Genomic DNA, 14071 nt, shown 5'->3' on the forward strand with positions numbered 1-14071 from the left:
GGGTTGCAGGCCACATACCCACTTAAATGTTGGTCAGTAATAACGTGATTTTAGACAGAGAAGAGTACATTGTTTAAAACTTACTGTGGTAGTCATAACGAGTCTTGTCTACAGTCGGCGTTCATTTTGCTGTGTTCTGTTTCAGGACCCCTTCCTTCGAAACTCTGCAGGCTTGTACTCATGATCACTAGTAGGCATGGAATTTGTGTATAAGACAACACTGTAAATATTTCTGTTAAAGGGTTTCAAGGTCAGATTTAAGCTTTTTAGAAGACGTTTCTATTGGAATCAGTCAGAAATATGGATGGTAATTGCCATATGTCTTGTATACACAGAAGCGTATTTATGACAATGATGGGATGTCAGTTTATTAGGTCTCAGTGCTTTGAAAAATATGCTGCCTACATGGGCTATTGCACTGTAGGCCTTTGTGCTTCTTGGTTTTAGAGGTTAGTGGAGGATACAATAATATTTTACTTTTTTTTAAAGATACTGAATTATGCTTTTTTAAACTTAATTGTTGGTAGGATTGATCTCATCAGAGTAATATCCTTTAATTGTTTGCGTGTTCAGAAGCTAGAGAGATTTATGGTTACTGTATATCAGAAGCAAAAATTTTAGATTCCCTCACGCTTGGGAAATATGAGAGGATTAGAAATCTGTACAAATTATTTATAGACTGTTCTTTTTTAAAGTGATGTCTGCCTTTTATCAGTGTTTCTCTTGCAAGCACGGGTAGTTGAAACTGAACAGAGTTCCTAAGCCCAGTAGTGTTTGAGATTTCTTTTCCTCAGCTGGTTTTTCGTGATTGTTGCTATCAGAGAGAACTAGGTATGAAGACTTCTCTGCAGTTTTCAGTGGAAGAGGAAGTCTGGTCTTCAGTGGAGTATTTTTCATAATGTTGTAGAGTCAATGGAGGACATAGAAGAGATTGTAAACTCCATTCTTTTGAAACAAAAGACAAATGATTAATGATAACAACCTTTTAGTTCTTTGTAACTGTAATCTGAAATATTTACTTGATGAGCAATTAATTCTTTATTACTACACTGAATCAGATCAAGAAGGGTGATACTTTCTGATAGAACCGAACACTTTTACTGAAACATACATGCTTTCTTTTAGCTTTTTCGTTGTCACATGTCCATTTTTTTAAATTTCTGCTGCATTAGAGAGACTCACTGTCGAGAATGAACCATGCGTTATTCTAGAGTTCTTTCTTTAACAATAGCTGTTGCTTCTGGGAATGATGTATGCATTTAAAAAGGCTAAATTTCAAATAAGTTTCTTTTTATTTGATTCTCTTTGAAGTCAGCCTTTGGAGTGTGGCTGCTAGGGAAAATAAATATTAAAAAGAAATGTTGCAGAAAAGGAAATTAAGTTTCTGCGAGTCCTTCACTACCAGTTTGGAATGTCTCAGCAAAGTTTTCAGTTTTAACAAACTCCATCTGCAGATTAATAATAGAATAGTTGAGATGAATGTTCTGTCCTTTACAGGAACAAGTGATTGACCTGAAGTCAGACTTTACTATGGAAATAAGAAAACTGAATTTTGATGTCAGGGAAAAATGTCTAAACACTGACGAGCCATGATGAATGTTTCTTCAGTTTTTGGCAGGAAAGGGATATTGAACTTTCCCAAACAAATGCTGAGTTGTGATATGTGGAACTTTTGTTAGCAGTTACTGGTCTCTCTTATTCATGCCATCTAATAAATAAACATCAAATGTATTAATGTCATTTAAAAAGGTAAATATACCGTTAAGAATAAGGGAAAGATCCTGTTTAACATCCTCTAGTAATACTGCTTTTGTCTTAGTTACGTAGGTGACAAGGGGTTAGGCTGTTCAAAATCTGTAGGATTCTGCTTCTGACATGATTTGGAACAAAGACACCAAGAAACTGCTTTGGTCTTGATGTCTGAAAGATGTATTTTTAGTCAGGCAATTGAGAGGCGGTTTATTCCACAGAATAAGAATGAAATGCCATTTGCAACACTAGACCTCATTTTGTGTGTTAATATCCTTGTTTACTTTTAAACTGGGTAGGGCCAGATTAAAAAGTAGTGACAATTTGGCCTTTCTGTAAAGAGGGAGGAGAAGGGAGGTAAGGGCAAATGGAACCAATATGAAATATTTGATTGCTCCGTGATAAATACACTTTCCTCTCTCACAGATGCCTGAGGAGCAAGCTTTCAGTGTTCTGGTCAAAATCATGTTTGATTATGGACTCAGGGAACTTTTCAAACAAAACTTTGAAGATTTGCACTGCAAGTTCTATCAGCTGGAGCGCCTCATGCAGGTAGGCGTTCAAGCTTGCATGAATTGAATGGATCAGAGCCTGCAATTCAAAACTAGCAACTTATCTTACATGTGAATAGTGTTTGTTACCTCTTAGTAAGGATGAAGAGTGAGGACTATCCATATGGGAGGTTTTTTAAGAGTAGAGAATGTTGACTCGAGACCAGTCTGATGCCGCTGGTGGTGTGCAGCAGGTTTGAAGGCAGACACGTCTGACCAGTTGGAGTGGCTCTCGTATGGCCTGGCATAGCAGTGACTTCTGAGCTCGCTGCAGGCACTCTGCAGAGTGGCTTTGCAGTGTCAGCACATCCACTGGCTGGGTTTCCTGCCAAGGTGGGAGCTCGGAGATTGCAGTCATCATGCATGTGATACAGTGTCCTTCCGAGCATCCACGCCGGGGCAAGCCTTTGGCATCCTTTGAAGGTCCTTTAGCCTGTCGGGCAGCTGTCTTGTCAGGCGTGGGTGGGTACAGAAGCCTGCCTTGCTGCACTGCTTGTCACTCTACCCTCCTTACTTGTGTTACTTCGAGATTTCAGCTACAGTTCCAAAATAGTATAAATTAACTTCAGTATTTATGTGGGTTTTTTTATTATTAGGAGTACATTCCTGATCTGTATAACCACTTTCTGGACATTAGCCTTGAAGCGCACATGTATGCTTCCCAGTGGTTCCTTACCCTGTTCACTGCAAAATTCCCTCTCTACATGGTCTTCCATATTATTGACTTACTCTTATGTGAGGTATGTTATAATTGGAGGTATGTTATAATTGGAGACTTGTACTGCTAGCAACTTTTAACAGTTTCTCACTATCTTGATTCATGTCCTTGTTACTATGTGTTCTTTCAGAGCTGGCATGTGATAATTATTTTTGTGTAGAAGTGTTATGTTTCTGCAGTGAAAAAGAGTTCTCAGCATTTTAAAGATACAAATTAGGAGTCTATATATATATAAAAGATTATAATCTCCTATTTCTTCTAACACTGTTGAATCTATGTGAGATTCTGTACAGTGCTCGTGGGATGAGAGTTAATTTACAAATATGTGGATTCCTCTGTTGTTAAACTGTATTATATGCAATGATAACTTATTTTTTTTCCTAGAGTATTATTGCATGGAGGCCATTGCGTATAAAATTGCCCAGCTAACTCTCATGCTGGTAATCTAACAAGCTTGGAGCTCTTTCTCCTGGAAACTTGAAGTCTCTTTACACTCACAGCATATATTTAGAGAGCAAAATCCTTTACACTGAGATTTTGTATGTAAACATGTGTAGAACAGTATATTTGGTAGTATGCTGGTAAGTAGTGTAATTTGAGTCAGACTTTATTAACATAAGTGAACAAATCACATTTTGTACTGAAGCATCCTTGAGTTATTTAATGATTTGCTTTTTTACAAAGCTGGTTAACATTATGCATCCATTCTTCACTGGATCTGCAGTTGTTACTGTGAAGTGGCAGTTTGTCTGAATTTCCTTTATCGAAGGGTTTCAGCATTTATAAATCTCCTGGTCAATGTTTTTACCCTTCCTCTGTATCTTTATGCTGCTTGCTTTGTCCATGTGCCAGTGTAATAGAAAGCAACAGATGGTATCGAGAAAATCAGTTCTATTTGTTTTAGAAACACATTTTCAATTCATAAATAGTGAATGTGTTCATAGTGAAGTTTTAAGGGTTTTTTTAATCATTTTAAAGTAATAGTGAAAGAATAATTTAGCGGGAAAAAGACAGACAGAATCTTGAAAGACGATGAGCAATGTGTCTTGATTATCAAAGGTACCCCTTAAGGTGTACGCTACTACTGACGATAGAGACTGTATTTAATTGGGCAATATAAATAAAACACTTCTAACAAGTAGTGGCAAAATAGATGATGTGGGAATCTGTCCTAAAGTGAGTCACTTTATTTTTCATTACATGAATTATCCCAGTTTTTTAATACCAGAACTTAATATATTGATGTATATATCGCTGCATTTGAATCCAGTGTTTTCAGAAGTTGCTATATGAAAATTAAATGATCTTGAGCTGACCGACTAGTCATTAAAAAATAAAATAAAGTACACAACAGTGCCTTCATCATTTCAGAGTCTCAAGATACTAAGGAGATAGTAAAACCTGTGTTGAAACATTGTTTTGCTACCTATAATGGCTATGCAGTAAAGATACTTTCCTAATTGTTTGCAAAGTCATTCTCCGGGCCTTTGATTTAATATAGCACCTGGTTACCCTTGTATCCTGGTTGTCCTTTTCACAGAAACTAGACAAACAACAAACCCCACCAAATAAATACTGAGAAATTAATTTATTTTGTCATTATTTTTCTCTCCAGGGAATAAGTGTTATCTTTAACGTTGCACTGGGATTATTAAAAGTGAGTATCCAACATTACATTGTGTTTTATGCATCACCATGCACAATATAAAAAATTAAGATGCCTGTTACAAAAATATTATGCTTAACTTTTAAAAAGCTAACAACTTCCTGTATTACGTGTGCTGTTGTCTGGCATGCCCTGTACAGCACAGTGCTTTTGAGGGTGGGGTGGTGGGGAAATAGAAGGTTGCAGAAATAGAAACAAACGCTATTTGCAGAAGGTTAAAAAGTAGTTATGTTCTTGGAGCTTTACAAAACCGTTGTTGCGTTATTGTCTCTGGGAATTCAGTAATTGTACAAAATCTGCTTTGCAGTTACTGGTTTTTCTTTCCTTGTCTCTAGACTACCAAGGATGATTTGTTACTGACTGACTTTGAAGGGGCTTTAAAATTCTTCCGTGTACAACTGCCCAAGAGATATCGTTCAGAAGAAAATGCAAAAAAGCTGATGGAATTAGCATGTAATATGAAGGTAAAGATGTGGTGATAGCAACTGCAAGCATATCTTTAACGGGTACAATTTCTGTCTTCATATGTAACTTTGCAACTTGCTTGTCCAAATGCAAATACATTGCAGATGCTTTACAGTGAAACACAGTAAAGCCCCAAGATTCTCAGAGTGATGTGGGCCCACCTGGAGAACTCAAAAACAGAGTGGCTTTCAGAAAGTAATATTCAGTGCTACTAAAAATCAGACTACTTAAAAAACAAAACAAAACACAAACTTAAATGACTGATGGCACTAATACAAAATAATTGCAGACATCTCTGCAGTTCTTTGATTAAATCTTTCTCCGGTAGTAGCTGCAAACAGGGTAGTATCTTTCATCAAGAGGTAGTGGGGAGGTTTCATTTAAAACAAGAGCAGATAATGGAGAAACAGTGTGTCATCTTTCAGACAGAAGATGGCTATTTTTAATTGTCGGTGCATGTGATATTTATGTACTGCAATAGGGAGCTCATTAAAAATGCATTGATTGATTTACAGGTCTTCTAGGGAGATGAAGGAATATGATTTGGTATTTAAAATTTCTTACAAGTCAAGCTAGGGAAATGGCCTTGAGGTTTATGTATTCCCTGTGCGAGGTTTTGATTTGTCATTGTTTTATGGCGGGGGGTGTATGCCGCTTTTTCAAAAAGTGTTTTAAGTTAATTTCCCATTCAAGACTATTTCACTTGTACTCCAGGTAGCTGAGAATAACAGGTTAATCTGTTATGATCTTTGTAGTCTAAAAGAGGGTCTAGTTTATATGAAATTAAAGAAAGTGCTGGCTGAGTTGTATGTTGTCTAGTGCTGCCACAGTTAGCTGAAGTTTTTTAATAATGCAAAAAAGCATTGTTTTTCATGAGCAGCCCATGTGGGGGGTATTGGCTTCATTCTTGGCTTTTTCTTTGGGGACTGGAAACAAGTGCTAAGACACTCTGGTTGGAAGTAGAGCTCTGACATGTACTGTACGGTGCTTGGTGTGCAGATGTTTCTGAACATGAATCTTTTGTAAGTACCTTCTGCTTTCTGCGAGGATGTTTTGAGGCTAGCAAGCTAATCTAGACTGTCTTTTAATGTGGTCGTCACAGCCGTTTGTCTTCTCCCACAAATCATTGATTAACTGTTCATACAGTCAATGTTTAGGAAATACAGATGATGATTAGACTTCTGACTGATGTAACAGAAACCACATGTCAGTAAAATGTCATCTCTGGTCCTTGTAGGAGCCTTCTTTTGAACAGAATAGAAACATCGAAACTAGAGTTCAGTGGGCACTGTAGACTGGAGAGATGCTGTCCCATAAATTAATTAATCTCAGTAATTCCTGTTCTCTGAATAGAATTTATTCAGAGCGCTCTGTGAGCTCTCCTGTATGTTTGAACTACCGAGGTAAACAGTGGAGGTTTCTTTTGCTTGATTGTGGGGTTTTTTTAGATTTCAATTGCCCACTAAGCCCTATTTCTTAAATATAACTCTATGAAATAGAAGTTCTAGCCTTTGATATTAAGACTTTAGTTATATACAGCAAATATTGCATTTCCTCACAGCTGAAAGTGAATTGCTTTTCTAATAGGTAAATATTGTAACTAAAGCTTTATATGGGCACTTTGGAATAAGCCCTTAAAGTGAAATTTCCAAAAAAAGTTACAGTTTGGAAGTTATTCATTCCTCTTTATAGATGTAACGATTGAGTTCTAAAATGGAACTTTGATAATTTATTTAGTGTATTTTAAGGAAGCTGTGATTCTTCCTTTACAGTTTCACGTAGATTAATTTTTAGTCAAATACACTGGTATGGTTCAAAGTATCCTTTTTCCTTAAAATTCAGTAGAGGAATTCTTTGTAGCATCAGTGCTTAAGTACACAACTTCCCTAGTATGTTAACATTCAAGACATCTTGTACTCCTGGGGTACTACCGGTACGCATAGCAGTATTCTGCATAGAGTTCAAGCGTATCTTATATGAAACCAGTGTAGAAATTACAGAATAATCAAGAATGAAGTAAGCTATTTTAGCTCTCCAATCGTTTAACATTAGCCACAGATTAGACGTTGCATGTGCATCTGGTTAAGATCATGTGTAATGAGTGCATTTGCCTTTCACGTTTCCGAATAACAACTTGTTCCTCTTCCCGCTCTGCCAAAATTCCCTGCATTCCCAGTGCTGTGTGAAGTAGTTAAAGCAAATAGTCTTCTCTGAGTGGTACGCAGCAAGGTTGTCCACTGCTTCCTTGAGTGCTGTGTGTTTTCGGGGGGTTTAAATGGGAGGTTATGGAGAAAGGACGGACTGTACTACTGGGCTCTGCACAGATGCTGAACACTTCTGTAATACATCCATGTGTGTTGCCCCTGATGGGAGCGCTGCACATAATTGCTTTCTTTGACCTAAAATATAAGTCCTCTGCTGTCAGTAGAAATCTCCAGCTCTGTATCTGGAAATGTTTTTGAGCAGGAAAGGGCCTGATGTCAAAATAAATAATTTATAGGAAGGGAGAAGTAGCCTGGCTAAAGCATTGTGATTACAACAGCATTCTGCTGGAAAGGAGGTCAGTAAATGATCAGCTTGAGACAGCACTGGATTCTTAAAGTCACTCCTCAGTGTTGCAGTCAAATGTTAACAGAGTTATTGCTGCATCCTGTGCCCCTGAAAAAATGTGGTGGGACTTCAGTGTTCATTTCTGCTCTCTGTCACCATGCAAACCCAAAGGCCTTGCTGACTTCCCCAGGGCACAGTTCCCTCTAGGGCTCCAATGTCCAGAATTGGTGACAATAGCAAATCTTCTCAGGGTCACCTCGTTATTGGTATCTAGAGGCAAAACTGGTTTAATGTACTCAGAAAAGTAGAAGATGAAAATACAGTGGTGTGCCTTCCTTCCTTTTCTCTCTCACATCGCTGGATGCCTTACTTCTCAAGATCTAACCTTCACATAGCTTGAGATTCGGTGTATGAAACCCCATAATTTGGGCACTGTTTCAGCTGGGGCAGGGCATTGAAATAATCTACTGAAGTTACTGGCTTCATTGTCAGTAAAGGGTTAATACTCTGCGTGTTTGTCTGGAGTGCTTAGTAAGAATAACTTCTGCAGTTGTGATGTGGCTGGACTGGCTCCAGTTAAATGGGCTGGCATCTCCAAAAAAATGTCAGCTGAAGTACGGTGGAATGTTTCTGTCCAGCTCTCACTAGAGGGAGCCTGGCTACCAGTTTTCTACAGCTCATTTCAAGTGAGGTTGTTAATGATAAAACCGAAGATCAGAGAAACTAAACGTGTTTTCCATTCTGCCTGTCATTTATGCATGTAAAATTTGTTTAACATGTTTCTCAGACAAGGCTTTTTTAGGAGGAAAACATAGCCATAGCTTTTTAATTTATTTGGTTTACTGAAATAATAAAGGTTCAGCAGCAACGTTTAATACTAGAGATTTAATTTAGATGCATATTAACTTGCACGTGAAACACTCGCAGTTGTCTTGGCATGGTCTGCGTTGCTAAACCATTGTAGCATATGGCACAGCTGACAGGTGACACCAGGAAAGATGCTGGTCAGGATCTGTTACAGGTTCTCTTGTGTCCTCTGCCCCTCAGGACTTGAACACTGTGCACAAGGTATTGAATTCAACACCACCTTTCTCTCCCTTCTCGCAGAAGGGGAAACTGGGACCCTGAGAGAGTCACTTCCCTAGTATTGTGTATCTGTCAGAGCTGAGGACAGAATTCCAGCCTTCCGAATCCCGGAGCATTAGGGGACAGAGCATACGTGCTTCTGAGTTGTTGCTGCTTTGCCGAGACACCTAGGCAACTCTGGGACTGGACTGTTTTCTACTGAGCTTGAGTGACACTAGCAGAAATGTCAGCTGAGCCTGCACTTGCCCTTTCAGCATTTGCAGTCTCATGTAAAGTAAACCAAACACTTCTGCATGATGATAAATGTTACAGCTGAAAAAGCAGCTGAAGAAACCTCAGCATCACGCTAGTTCAAAAATTAAACACATCTTGTGGGTTTTGAGGCAATCTGTTATGCTAAGCCACTGTAGTATTTGGAGCATCAAATAGCTGTGCAGCACCAAGGAAAACTCAGGTAGGATGCTCCTGTGGATGCCTTTCAAAAACTTTTCTGTGTTCCACACAAGGATAAGAGGAAGGGATGCTTCTGTCATTACATTGAGTGGAATAGAATTTTTGACCCTGTCTGAGGGTTTGATACTCAAAACTGAGTGAAGTTATTAACTGTGTTTTGTAGAAGGCAGGAATTGCCTAAAGCTTGTACCATAACCTTTTGTGAATTGTGTTCTTTTATTGATGTTCTGGGCAGGAACTAATGGGCTGCTTTAATTTAGATTAGCCAGAAGAAGCTGAAGAAATATGAAAAGGAATATCATACCATGAGAGAGCAGCAGGCTCAACAGGAGGATCCTATAGAAAGATTTGAGGTAACACTTACCTACTCCAGTCTGATGTAACACACAGTACCTGCAGGAAGTTCCTACTTTGATTCCTTTTTCTTTGAGCTGTTTTCTTTGTTTTGTGACCAATTTGGATACAACAGGGGAATTGGCTATGTGAACATGAAATGAATCTCTATATATCGCCAATGTTAATCAGGATGGGGTTGTTGTGAGCCCACCTTCACCATGAAAAAAGGAATAGTATGAATTTATATTTGGGCTTATACAACTGTTTCACTAGAGCCCATTTCTAGCACTTGTGTAACATGTTGATTGCACCAAAAGCCATGAACAGAAAGAAAATGCCTAATTGATTATAACTCTGCCTTCCATTGATTGTAATCCTGCCTTCACTCCTCTCCCTAATTTCAAATTATGTATGTTATGGTAAGTATATAATTTTATAAACATTTTATTTATAAAATAAATATAATATAGAAATAAATTTTGTATAGAAAATTATGTATGCATATGTGTAACACATTAACACACCCATACATACATAATTTTATATATATTAAGGTGAAGAGTTTTATGTAAACTTTCTTTAATAACTGTCTGTGTGCTGGGAGTTGTAATAGGAGAAAATAGAGTGGTTTTCCCAGGATCCTCCTCTCACCTATTTCCAGCATGCAAATTCTATTTTGAGCCAAGAAAATCAGTACTTGTAGGAACCTCCTGGCAAGGTATTGACGGCGGAATGACACCCCTACTATTGCATTCTTCAAAATCATTTCTGTAGCTCAACAAGTAACAGCTGAGCGGAGTTATTTATACGTGGTTTCTTCTCAAGGCTAATGCTTTATTTATTTCATCTTTACAATATGGCTAGCTAGTTTTGTCGTCATTGAATTTCATGCAGGTAGAGTTGTCTTTGCATACTTAAGGTATAAAGTAGGCATTTGTGCTCAGGCACAGTAAGCATTGTGTTTCAGACAAACACCTGGGAAGACCCTTTGCTTGATTTCTTTTGTTTTGTTTCCCACAGCGTGAAAACAGGCGCCTACAAGAAGCAAACATGAGGCTTGAGCAAGAAAATGATGATCTTGCCCACGAACTGGTGACTAGCAAGATTGCTCTGCGAAAAGATTTAGACAACGTAAGACATGTCTTTATGCTGTCTAGTGGAGACAAGGTACTAGGGCTAATTCCTCATTACTCCTCTCATTGGAGAGGAGATACATAGAGTGTTTTTTGTTTGGGTGGTATAGGATTCTTTCCTCAGTGTCCTTATTGCAGGCTGATGATATATAGGCCTGTGTCAGAGGTCCACCGGAAACAGGACCAGTGACTGAAATACTAATTAGTCTGAAAAGCATTCAGAGTAATTTGAGGGAGAGGGGAGGTTCTGAGCCTGTACTTGAGTAGTTGCTTTCTTCTCTATGTATATTAAAAGAAAGTCTAGCAGGAGCTAAGTCAAGTCTTTGAATTGTCACAGAGATAACAACATGGATGCCGTATTCTTGTTTTCCTTCAACTGGTATTCTTATGAATAAGATTTCACAGCAGACAGGCTTTTGCAAAGTGCCTAATAAACTTGAAAGTCTGAGTCTGGCTCTCAATGGAATCAGATTCTCAGGCACCTTAGGCAACTCTTAAAATGTTATTGTGGTTTCCATTTGGCTTGTTGAAATCTGCCCATGTGAACTCATCATCCTGGGTTGTTTCCCATATCAGTAGAGCTCTCAGGAGGAAACTTCGGGTTCGCTTTGTGTTATAGGATTTTTTTTTTTTTTTAAGCTTGCTGTCCCATTCCCTTCTTTACATACTCATGTTTGGGAGATTTTATTAGGATGTGCTTTTTTTTACAGGACATGCAGAGACAGAAAGATACTGGCATTTGTAGTGCACGTGGTAGGCTAGAACGCATTTAGTCTATCTGCCTGGGGAGATGAGGGGAAGAGTTCAAGTGCTCGTGTTTTGCCAGTCTTGTTCTGTACCAAGATAAGTGCATTTCTGAAATCTCAAAGGAAAATGACTTTTGAAAATCATACAGTGCAGGAGCTGACAGGCTTTAAAATGTTTCAGCTTATCTGCTTCAGAGAATTTAAGGTTTCCCACAGTCTCCTGGAAACTTGCTGTGGAAAAATATGCATAGTAAATGTTGATGCTAAGGGGTGAATGTTGCTCTTAATGAGGTTTGGTTTATGACTTTCAGGTTTATTACATCTACTGCTCTTTTGTGATAAAGCCTGTGAATCAGAAGTATGTTCTAGAACCAGGGTTTTCACAAAGCATTGGTGTGTTCACTTCCTGTTACCTATGCTTTTTCGCTTCATTAAAGATAGCTCATAGAAGGCTGTGCAGACTGCCCAGTGGTTGCACTCAGAGGGTGGACTCCAGCAAAAAATGTACTGAGAAGCTTTTTGTATCACCTATTAACTGTTGTTTGTGGCTGCTTGAGCCTGCATGAGACACAGTTATGCTTTTACATTGATTTGTTTAAATGGAAAGCTGAGAGGGGAACAAAATTAAGCAAAATCTTTGATATGCCTCACTGGATGTATAATAGTCATGCCTTCAAAGATGGTAAATGATGTTGGCAGCATTTGGGTTATCCCCCAGGAGGAGATGGGTAGGTTTGATCCTACTTTAGGACCCTGATTAATTCTTCTAATTGGCTGCTGAAATGATAAGTTTCATTCTACTAGCCAGATGTCCTGAAAGAAAAGTACCAAAGGACATTGTTTAACACACCTTTTCTAATACCTTCATGGCCTGTCTGAAATCTTGCAGCCTAAAAGATCAAAGCAAAGCGTTTGGAAATACAAGAATTTCCTTAATATCCTTTGCACTAGACCAGAAAATAGGCTTCATTTTTCTACTGTTGTTGGACTCCCACATCCCAGTTTTCTTTAACTTTAAAACAGCTTAAAAACCATGTATAATAAAAAGATGTTCTCTTTGCCTTTGCCATCTGTTTTAAAGGATCAGCAGGACTTTAAGGGACTAAAATTCACTTTTTGATTTTCTTCCTTTGAAGGGAAGTACAGCTACTTTCTGAAGATTTATATATCAGTTGAGTTATTGATCTATTTTTATGTAGAATTCATACACCTATTGGGAAGTACTGCATTGCTATGTATAAGACAGGAAAAGGTGTCTTAACTTTGCAGAGAGAGTTTTTAGTGGTTTATAAAGAGGCCGAGATTTTTCAACAATATATCTTTATTCTTAAAAAAACGCAGTAAAAAATGGACTGGTGGGACATGTCTTTTCTTTAAGGAGGAAAGGAGAGAGGGGCTGACTCTTATGCTTGCTTTGGCAGCTAAGTTTTTTCATGCAGTATTTTTTGGGTGACATAATAAAGATGGTATCACATCCATTGGTAGGTGTCATAGAGTTCTGGGTTTTTTTAAAATGTTCTAGAGGCATTTTTAATTAATTCTGTTTTCATTGCAAGGTTGAATGTTTGCAAATTGAACTTAGGTCTAAGCTGGTTATAGTCTTTTATCGATCTTGCACATTGTGAGCTGTTCTTTGCCTTTTGTTATCTTCCAAATGTGTTGGTCACCTTCCAGTCTGGATGAGAAAACAAAACTTATTTCTGTTATTGGATTTCTTTGGAGCAATCCCTACTCCAGTTTTGCTAAAACTAATCACTGAATTCAAGGAGGAGTTTTGGAGTGATGGAGTGTAGTGGTATACTTCGTTAATTTTGATTTGTTGCTGCTTTGCCATTGCAGATGGTAATTTTTAGAAAAATAATTTTCAGAATAAAGTTTTATTATTATTAATAACAATGAACAGACCGTTATTAATGAGAAAAGACTGCAATCTTGGCTGTGTCCTACTGGAGCCTGTCCCCATGGCTGCCTAGCAGCATCAGCACAGCAAGAAAGCCTCTCTTCAGTGCTGTACTCCACTCTTTGTGTTTCAGGCAGAGGAAAAGGCAGATGCTCTGAATAAGGAACTGCTAATGACCAAACAGAAGCTGATTGATGCAGAAGAAGAAAAGAGGCGCCTAGAAGAAGAATCAGCTCAGGTTAGGGGCATTTCTGTCATTTTCACATTTCTGTGCAGTACAGAAATTAAAAAATAAAAAAAGTGACAAGTGTGGGAAGGGCTTAATGTTCTAAGTCATGTTTGTCCCTCTTCTGTAGTGTAAAGGACGTCAGCAAAGCAGAATTCTTTGCTTTCTTGCCAGGTGCTTCATAGGGTAGTGAATTTTTAACTTGAAATCACGAAGGCACAGACTGTGCCAGAGATTGCTGCGCAGAGAGGCAGTATAGGCCTTCAGCTGTCAGCACTTTTTTGTGATACTTTCTTCTCTTAGCTAGTCAATTTTTCTAACAATGATGGCCACCAAAGTCCAGCTTTTCCTTGTCTGCATGTAGTAGCTGATCTTAGGCCTTTGTTCCCTGCTGCAGAGTCTAGCAGTGAGGTTAAGGAGAACGAGGAAATACCACCTGGTTATTTTTCAGACTCTACAAATTTATAAACCCTTTACTTTTTTTTTTTTTTT

At 38.2% G+C, this 14071-nt stretch overlaps 1 protein-coding gene across 1 annotated transcript in view; it reads left to right on the forward strand.

Moving 5' to 3' along the window:
- Window positions 1-14071, forward strand: part of RABGAP1 (RAB GTPase activating protein 1) — a 69475-nt gene that overhangs the window by 51055 nt on the left and 4349 nt on the right. Inside the window, exons 15-21 of the mRNA XM_075520128.1 lie at window positions 2176-2301; window positions 2897-3040; window positions 4634-4675; window positions 5020-5148; window positions 9499-9591; window positions 10595-10705; window positions 13487-13591. Of these exons, the coding sequence (XP_075376243.1) occupies window positions 2176-2301; window positions 2897-3040; window positions 4634-4675; window positions 5020-5148; window positions 9499-9591; window positions 10595-10705; window positions 13487-13591 (750 nt within the window). The remainder of the gene's footprint in view (window positions 1-2175; window positions 2302-2896; window positions 3041-4633; window positions 4676-5019; window positions 5149-9498; window positions 9592-10594; window positions 10706-13486; window positions 13592-14071) is intronic.

The sequence above is a fragment of the Mycteria americana genome, chromosome 17 (assembly GCF_035582795.1).
Source record: "Mycteria americana isolate JAX WOST 10 ecotype Jacksonville Zoo and Gardens chromosome 17, USCA_MyAme_1.0, whole genome shotgun sequence".
NCBI lineage: Eukaryota > Metazoa > Chordata > Aves > Ciconiiformes > Ciconiidae > Mycteria > Mycteria americana.